This window comes from Callorhinchus milii, unplaced genomic scaffold, assembly GCF_018977255.1.
Source record: "Callorhinchus milii isolate IMCB2004 unplaced genomic scaffold, IMCB_Cmil_1.0 Scaffold1258, whole genome shotgun sequence".
NCBI classification, from domain to species: Eukaryota; Metazoa; Chordata; class Chondrichthyes; order Chimaeriformes; family Callorhinchidae; genus Callorhinchus; species Callorhinchus milii.
Genome location: NW_024705999.1, coordinates 826 through 10,000, shown reverse-complemented (window position 1 = coordinate 10,000; position 9,175 = coordinate 826). Strand labels below are relative to the sequence as shown.

General features: G+C 60.1%; 1 protein-coding gene across 1 annotated transcript in view; it reads right to left on the bottom strand.

Annotated features, from left to right (window-relative positions):
- The window catches only part of LOC121852767 (gamma-aminobutyric acid receptor-associated protein), an 8,623-nt gene extending 215 nt beyond the window's left edge, over positions 1–8,408 (bottom strand). Inside the window, exons 1-3 of the mRNA XM_042346652.1 lie at positions 8,123–8,408; positions 1,179–1,257; positions 196–314 (exon numbers count right to left, since the gene is read on the bottom strand). Of these exons, the coding sequence (XP_042202586.1) occupies positions 196–314; positions 1,179–1,257; positions 8,123–8,212 (288 nt within the window). The 5' untranslated portion in view covers positions 8,213–8,408. The remainder of the gene's footprint in view (positions 1–195; positions 315–1,178; positions 1,258–8,122) is intronic.
- Between the last annotated feature and the right edge of the window lie 767 nt (positions 8,409–9,175).

Genomic DNA, 9,175 nt, shown 5'->3' with positions numbered 1-9,175 from the left:
TCCGCAACAATGAGTGGTCACTCACACCATGACTGCCGTGCGCAATTGGCTGCCACAAAACACACAGTCACTACACCCGACGGCGTGTCCCGTGAAGCGCTTTGGGACGTCTCGAGGACGGGATCGGGCGCCGGGTGACACCCCGGGAGGGGGGAGGGGGGGGGTTGTTATTGTACCAGTAGTATCGTCACTGACCTGGTAGAGCTGGCCCATGGTGGCGCTGGTTGGAGGAATGACATTGTTTACAAAAAAGAAGAGAGCGTCTTCAGCTCGAAGGTGGATACGCTTCCGGATCAGGAAATAGAACTGCCCAACTGTGGAGAGAGAGAGAGAGAGAGAGATCAGGTCAGCATCACACACACACACACACACACACTTTACACATACACACACCCTGTGCTCACCACACACACACAGGCAGAGAGAGACACACACATACACACAGGGCCAGAGAGACACACACACACACACACACAGAGGCAGAGAGAGACACACACATACACAGTCAGAGAGAGACACACACATACACACACACACACACACATAGAGGCAGAGAGAGAGAGACACACACACACACAGTCAAGAGAGAGACACACACATACACACAGGGCCAGAGAGACACACATACACACACACACACATAGAGGCAGAGAGAGAGACACACACACACACACATAGAGGCAGAGAGAGAGATACACACACACATAGAGGCAGAGAGAGAGAGAGACACACACACATAGAGGCAGAGAGAGAGAGACACACACACACACACATAGAGGCAGAGAGAGAGACAGACACACACACAGACACACAGAGGCAGAGAGAGAGAGAGAGACACACACACACAGAGGCAGAGAGAGAGAGAGACACACACACAGACACACACACAGAGGCAGAGAGAGAGAGAGAGAGAGAGACACACACACACAGAGGCAGAGAGAGAGAGAGAGAGACACACACACACACACACACAGACATGCCCAGAGGCAGAGAGACACCGAGCGAGGCCGTGGGGAGAACCAAGCAAAGAGCTTTGTGGAGAGCTCCGCGGGGCTTGTGGACAAGACCGCGAAGACATCACAATAATCAGCGGGCGGTGGGCGGCCCCGAACCGGAGCGGCGACCGCGTCCGCGTCCGTGGTCTCGGGCGCTCGGAGCGGCCGGAAGCTGGAGCTCACCCGTGAGGTCAGAGGGCACCAGGTATTTCTTCTTATCCAGGTCATCTATCCTGGCTTTAGGGGCCTTCTCTACAATCACCTGCACACACACAGAGAGAGAGAGAGAGAGAGATTCCCATCAGTCAGGTAAACCTTTGTGATCACACACAGAGAGAGAGAGAGAGAGGGTCACGTCCAAAACATCAGGAGTCCCGCAGCTCAGGGGTTAGAGCGCTCGCCTTGCGAGTGAGAGGACCTACTCGCCTGGTTACCGGCAGCGAGTGGGAATGTGGTTGTCGGCCGATTGTGACGGGGCGGCTTTCCGGGGATAATAATCCCCTCACGGAACATACCGTGCAGTCAGTTGACTGTGTATTTGGGGGGCAAAACCCGGCAGCCAATTGCGCACAGCGGCGCCCCACCAACAGCCGCGGACTGAGGACCGGATTATTATTTTTATTTATATATATATATATAAAAAAGGGATTATTACTCCCGGTAAACGATCTGCCAATCGACTAACAAGCGGGTTCCTATTCACTGCCGGTAAACGTGTCGGCGCGCGCACGCGCACGTGCATATGGAGTAAAGAAACTCTCCCAATGTTTCCACCCTGACCTGACCCGCCCGGGAATCGAATCGACCGAACCCGGGTCCTCCCGCCTGCGAGGCGAGCGCTCTAACCGCTGAGCTGTCGCAGGACTCCAGATTTAAAGGGATTATTAAATGGAGGCACCGGTCGCTCGTGGTCTTATGGAATGGCTTTAGTGGAACGGGCTCGAGGGACCGAATGGCCTCCTCCTGCTCCTACGAGAATAAAACCGGTCAGAGGGCTGACGTCATGTCCCAGGACTCCATAGCTGCGAGTGGACAAAATGTCTGACCGACTGCTGCATAGGCCCCTCGACGGCAGCTGTGACTCGTGGCACTGGGACACGCGAATGTTGGAGAGAGAGAGAGAGAGAGAGAGAGAGAGAAAGGATTAATAGACTACATTCTGTTCTGTTTGAGTTTGACGGGTGAGAGCTCTCGGCCCGATTCCACCCGCACCATCTGTGTAAAAATAAAACAAGTGGATCTCGCGCGGGGGGTCACTGAACTGGCGGAGCTCTAAGATCAACAGAGTCCTCTCTCTCTCTCTCTCTCTCTCTCTCTCTCTCTGCACCGGGACCCCACGCGCGGGGAGCCGGGAGCCGGGGAGACGGGGCAGGAACCGCGCGAGGCCGCGAGACTGAGAGGTTACGGTGTTTTGACCTCAAAGAGCGTCTGTTAACGGGAATCGGGACCCCCTCAACGCCGACCGCTCGCGCCGCACTGACCGCTGACCGCACAGGCAAACAGGCGGGTCGGGGGGGGGGCAGGACTCGACCCGGCAGCAAAGCAGCTTCGGTCGGCCTCGCTCCTGCTCTGCAGCACCGACAGTGACGCTGCAGTATTTTTTTTTCTCTCTCTCTCCACCTTCCACACCTCTCGGCTGTCGCCTGAGCAACGACGGCGGATTTTTTGCCGATCAACCAACGGCAACGCCGAGTCACGAGTCAGCAGCACAGCGGTTAGGCTCTTGTCGCTCGGGAAAGGGCCTTCTGCCCTATACGCAGGCGCACAGACCGCTGGCCGCACGCACGCGCACACGCACACCACACGCACACCACACGCACACGCGCGCACCCGCGTCAGACCGAGCCCAAGAGCGAGACAGTGACACAGCGTCTCGGATCTCGAACAGCGCCTTTCCTTCAGTCTCGACCTTCCAGTCATCGCCACTCACAGGACACTTCACGGTCACCCCCCTCTCCCCCCCCCTCCCAGTCGCTGCTCCAACCCTCCTCCGGGAGCCTAGGAAACCAGGAGGAGGCCATTCAGCCCCTCGGGGCCTGTTTCACCATTCGGGAGCTCTGATCTGTTACCTCAACTCCACCGACCGTTTCCCCCCCAACCCTTCGATCCACTGACCTAACAGCAACCGACATTCACACGGTGCCTTTCGCACCGCGAGGACCTCCCGGGGGACCCACACTCTGAGCCGGGAGTTAGGGTCGGGACGGGTGGGTTTTTCCCAACAACAACAACAACAACTTGCATTTCTGATGGGACGATTCAGCTGCGAAGAAAGACGTACACGGGGGCAGCGTCTCCCTGTTCGAAACTGGGAAGCCGATTGATAATGTAGAGATGATGATGATAATAATAATAATAATAATAATCCTCGCGTTTGATGTCGAGTTGCACCACGACACAAAGCAACAGGGACACACCGGAAAGTGAACCGACTGCGGAGCACAGCAACAACCCCACAAACGGCCGTGGGATGAGTGACAAATGTATTGCTAAGATGTCGTAACGGCGGTGGGGGGGGGGGCGGTGGGGGGGTGAAGGGGTGAAGGGGGAAGTGAGATGTGATGGTGGGTTTTTAGATTGCTCTTGGACGCGGTCAAAAAAAACCGTTGTGCCATTTCGTTAGGGATCATTCATAGAGAGAAACATTCACCGCCTCTCTCTCTCTCTCTCTCTCTCTCCCTCCCCCCACCACCCTTCAGCATTGGGACAGTGAACCGTCTAACCCCTGACGACCCGCTGTAAGCGGAACGCACCGAGAGCAAAGTCCTCAGTCGTGTCAGGTGTACAGTCGGTGACGTGCGTACAGACTGCCGGCGTTTGGTCTGAATGGCTCTAACGGGGCTCCGACCACCAACCCCGGCTCCGGGCAGGCGCTGTACAGTCTGGGTTGTTTTGTTTTGGTCGGCCGGGGATGGGGGGGGGGGGGGGCGGTGTCCGGACACACGCAGACCCACACCACCCTGGTTAAGAGTCTCCAAACCAGATAGGTACGTCACTGACACACGGTCATGTGTGTGTCTGGAATGAAATAGGTCTCTCTCTCACTCTCTCCCTCTCTCTCCCCCCCCCAGGAGGGGCTCACCTTGTTACCCTAACCCCGTCGCTGCTGCTGTTGTTGCGGTGGCGGTGGTGGTTGTGGTTGTAATTCCGGAGAGTATGAGGCGCAGGTTGGCTGGCGAGAGCCAAGGCTTTTGGGGCGGGAGCCCAGAGTTCGTTCGTTAGCTAGCTAGCTAGTTAATTAGTTAGTTAGATAGTTAGTTAGTTAGTTAGATAGTAAGTTAAGGCTTTGGCTTGTGGGGTTAACAGGAGCTGAGGGGGAGGATTCAACTTGTTTAGGAATATTCAAAAGAGGGAAGTGGAACGATTTGGGGTGAAAATGAGTTTCCTTAAACTCGGGATCAATACCGCTTCCTGTTCCCATGAAAATCCCCCTCCGCTCTCACTCCCCACAAACCCCAAACCTAACCTCATCGGTGTCACCCCGAGCAAAACAAAAATCCTGCAGCTCAGCGGCCGGAGCGCTCGCCTCGCAACCCAGAGACCCGGGTTCGAGTCCCGGTCGGGCCAAACCTCGGGCGGGTTTCCTTACTCCGCGCGCGCGGTTTACCGTCAGTTAAGCCGGAACCCGCTTGTTAGTCGATTGGTGGATCGCGGCTCCGGGGGTAACAATCCCTTTTTTTTTAAAAAAAAAAAAAAAATTCAATAATAATTCGGTCACTCGATCCACGGCCGTCTGTGGGGCACCGCTGTGCGCAACCGGCAACCGCGTCCCCCCCACGAAACATATACGTCCGATTCGCTTTGTCGCGTGGGCCGCGAAGTGCTTCGGGACGACTCGAAGACGCGACGAAGCTCCTATTGTGGAGGACTATTAAGGACTATTGTGGCTGTTCCCCCAATCCACGAGGGAACGGCTGATGGCGGGAGGGAGGCGGAGAAAAGCTCATTAAAAAAGCTGCTTCGGGCAGCAAGAGCAGGAAAAGGGACTGTTCCCCTATTCCCGGGCGGACCTGTGACCGGTCTACGTCACCCACTAATCCATCTGAGGACACGTTTATTATCCGAGAAGGTACAGCGTTCGGAGCCACGCAGCTCAGGCTCACGTAAACGAGCACTTAGTGACCGACACCAGAGGCCCCCGAGTGTAACCGGGAAAGTACTCACACACCCCCCCCAACGCGCACCTGTTTTCTCCAACGCTCACTTTCTTTCGGTTTCCGCACAGCTGCGACTCTCACCCCCCCCCCCCGACTCCGACCCCCACCCGAGGGCTCTAACCTGCCGACACCCCTCCCCGAGCGACAGCTGCCGGTCACAATGGGCCCCCCCCCACCGTTCCCCAGTCACACCAGCGCAGAGCGATCAGAGCGGAGCTGGTGCTGCGTTGATGCTGATTAATAATCCCCCCCCCCCCCGTCTCTGCGTGTGTCTGTCTGCGTGTGTCTGTCTGCGTGTGCGCGAGTCTGCGTGTGTACGCGTCACAGGGAATCTGCAGTCACTGATCCGCAGTGACCGACACCGACCGACCGACCGGGACAGGTTACGAGTCTTCTCTGAAGGAGGCGCCGTCCTTTGGACGAGATGTTAAAACCCCCCCCACCCCCTCCCCGTCTGTGCCCTGTCCTGGTGGACGTTAAAGATCTCCCACGGCTCTGGGCGGGTGGGGTGGGGGGTAAGAGAAGGGAGTTTCTACCTCTTTCCCCGGATAAAATCCACCGGGAAGTGACTGACTGACACTCGATGGGGGGAGCAGGGTGCGAGAGGGTTTTTCCCCCCCCCCCCCCACCACCACCATCTGACCCATATGGAAACCCGTCACCGTTGCTTAAGAGTCTCCAAACCCGACTGAGAATTCCCCGCACCCCCTCCTCTCTCTCTCTCGCTCGCTCTCGCCCCGGAGGGACACCCAGAGTGGGCGTTGGGGGTGGGGGGTGATGGGGGTAACTGCTGGAGTCCAACCAATAACCATTGGCCATCGAGAGAGAGAGAGAGAGAGAGAGCGCTGTCTGGGCCAAGCTAGGACCCCCCCCTCCCCGCTAGTTGGTGGGGGTAACGGGAGCCGAGGGGGAGGATTCTCTGCCCCCACCCCACCCCAGTGACTGGTCGGCCCCTCCGTGTCCACGGAGTGGGGGGGGGGGGTGTGGCTGTGGGGAGTGCGGGGGGTGGGCCTCGATTCCCGTATCGTGTCACCTTGGGGCCAGTTCAGCTCCGGGGAGACCCCGTTTACGGGCTGTGGGGGGGGGGGGGGTCGGGGGGGTTAAAGGTTAGTGGGAATCTGGAACAGTCTCTCTCTCTCTCTCTCGAACGACTGTGGATTATGTCCGGAGCCATTCACATCGCTCACAAAAAACGCACAGTCACTACATTTTACGGTGTGTCCCCGTGAAGCGCTTTATGAGACGTCCGGACGACGTGACGAGGCGATGGGTGGTATTCGTGGTACACACTGACCAGTACTCTGTCGGGGTGTCGGGGGGAGGGGAGGGGGGTGTTTGGGGTGTGTTGGGGGGGCGGTGTGGGAGTGTCGGGGTGTGGGGCGGTGTTTGGGGGGGGAGGGGGTGTGGAGTCGGGGTGTTTGTGGGCGCGCACTGACCGGCACTCTGTCGGGGTGGGGGTGTGTGTGGGGTATGGGGGGTGTGTGTGGGGTGTGGGGGGTGTTTGGGGTGTGGGGGGTGTTTGGGTGTGTGGGGGGAGGCTGTGGGGCTGTTTGGGGGTGTGGGGATTGTTTGGGGGTGTGGGGATTGTTTGGGGTGTGGGGGTGTGTGTAGGGGGTGTGGGGGGGTGTGTGTTGGGGTGTGGGGTGTGTGTTGGGGTGTGGGGGTGTTTGGGGTGTGGGGGTGTGTGTGGGTGTGGGGTGTGTGTGGGGTGTGGGGTATGTTTGGGGGTGTGTGTGGGGGTGTGGGTGTGTGTGGGGGTGTGGGGTATGTTTGGGGGGGTGTGGGGGTGTGTGGGGTATGTTTGGGGTGTGGGGGGGGTGTGGGGGTGTGTGTTGGGGTGTGGTGGGTGTTTGTGGGGGGGGGTGTCCGGGGGGGGGGTGTGGGGTATGTTTGGGGGGTGTGTGTGGGTATGTGTTGGGGTGTGGGGTGTGTTGGAGTGTTGGGGTGTTTGGGGGTGTGAGGGGGGTGTGGGGGTGTGGGTGTGTGTGTGGGGGTGTGTTGGGGTGTGTGGGGGTGTGTTGGAGTGTTGGGGTGTCCGGGGGTGTGGGTGTGTGTGTGGGGGTGTAGGGGTGTGGGGGCGCGCACTGACCGGCACTCTGTCGGGGTGTGGGGGGTTGTCCGGGGGGGGTGTGGGGTGTCGGGGAGGGTGTGTGGGGGTGTAGGGGGTGTGTGTGGGTGTGTTGGGGTGTGGGGGGGTGTTGGGGTGTGTGGGGGTGTGGGGTATGTTTGGGGGTGTGGGGGTGTGGGGGCGCGCACTGACCGGCACTCTGTCGGGGTGGGGGTGTGTGTGGGGTGTGGTGGGTGTGTGGGTGTTTGGGGGTGTGTGGGTGTGGTGTGGGGTGTTTGGGGGGTGTGTGGGTGTCGGGGGGTGTGGGGGTGCGCACTGACCGGCACTCTGTCGGGGTGTCGGGGGAGGGGAGGGGGTGTGTTGGGTGTGGGGGGGTGTGTGTGGGGGGGTGTTGGGTGTGGGGGTGTCGGGGGGTGTGGGGGTGTGGGGCGCGCACTGACCGGCACTCTGTCGGGGTGTCGGGGGGAGTGTTGGGTGTGGGGTATGTTTGGGGGTGTGGGGGTGTGGGGTGTGTGTGGGGGTGTGGGGGTGTCGGGGGGGTGTGGGGGCGCGCACTGACCGGCACTGTGTCGGGGTGGGGGGGTGTTTGGGGTGTGGGGTATGTTGGGGTGTGTGGGGGTGTGTGGGGGTGTGTGGGGGGGGTGTGGGGGTGTCGGGGTGTGGGGGCGCGCACTGACCGGCACTCTGTCGGGGTGTCGGGGGGAGGGGAGGGGGGTGTGTTGGGGTGTGGGGTATGTTTGGGGGTGTGGGGGGTGTGTGGGGGGGTGTGTGGGTGTTTGGGGGTGTGGGGTATGTTTGGGGTGTGTGGGGGGTGTGTTGGGGTGTGGGGTGTGTGTGGGGGGGTGTTGGGGTGTGGGGGGGTGTGGGGGTGTGTGTGTGGGGGTGTGGGGGCGCGCACTGACCGGCACTCTGTCGGGGTATTTCTTGCGGATCTTCTCGCCCTCGGATCGCCGCTTCTCGAAGGCGTGTTCCTCCTTATACTGAAACTTCATCGTTCCTCTCGCGGTCCCTCTCCTCCGGTCTCTCCCCTCTCACTCTCTCTCTCTCTCTCTCTTCTCGTCCTTTCTCCTTCTCTCTCTCTCTCTGTCTCTCTCTCTCCGTCGTCTGTAGAGGGGCCTCGGGGGGTGTCGGCCTCTACCTCTCCTCTCTCTCTCTCTTTCGCACTCACACACTCCCTCCTTCTCTCTCTCTCTTTCTCTCTCTCTCCTCCTCCTTCTCTCTCGCGCTCCCTCTCTCCCTCTGTGTGTGTGTGTGTGTGGGGGTCGAGTTGTCAGTCTGCGGTATCTCTCCTTTTCTCTCTCTCTCTCTCTCTCTCTCCTTCTCCCTCTCTCTCACACTCACTCCTCTCCTTCTTCTCTCCCGAAAAAAAAAACAGCCGTTGGACTCCCGAAGACGACGACGACGACGGCGGCGACGTGGGGCCGCGGAGCGATACACCTCCGCCCTCTCTCCCTCTCTGACACCAAAACAAAATAGTTCCCCCCCCCCCGACCCCCCGGATTTTTTTACCTCAGCGACTCCCCCGCCGACCGCTCGGGGAAGGGGCTGCGAGTCGCCAGGTTTTATTGGGGAGGGGGGAGGGGGGTTTGGGGGTTTTTTTGGGGGGTGGGGGCGGTGTTTGTTGTTGTTGGTCGGAACTTTTTTTTTTTGGGCGGGCGGCGCGTCCCGCGCGGAAGGATTCATCCGCCTCTCGGCGGTGAGGCGGCGGCGGTGATGCGGTCCGGCTGACGTCACAATCGGCCCGGGGGGGGGGGGGGGGAGATCACGAGACGACGCCGCCGACGCCGCCCCTCCTCCTCTCCCTCCGGGTCACGTGGGACCTTCCCCCCCCCCCCCCGCCTCCGCCCGCGTGACGTGGCGCGAGCGGATGCCGTTGAGACAGAGCGAAAGCCCCGCCCACTCCTCTCTCCCCCCACGCCCGCCCACTCCTCTCCGCCCGCCCACTCCTCTCTCCC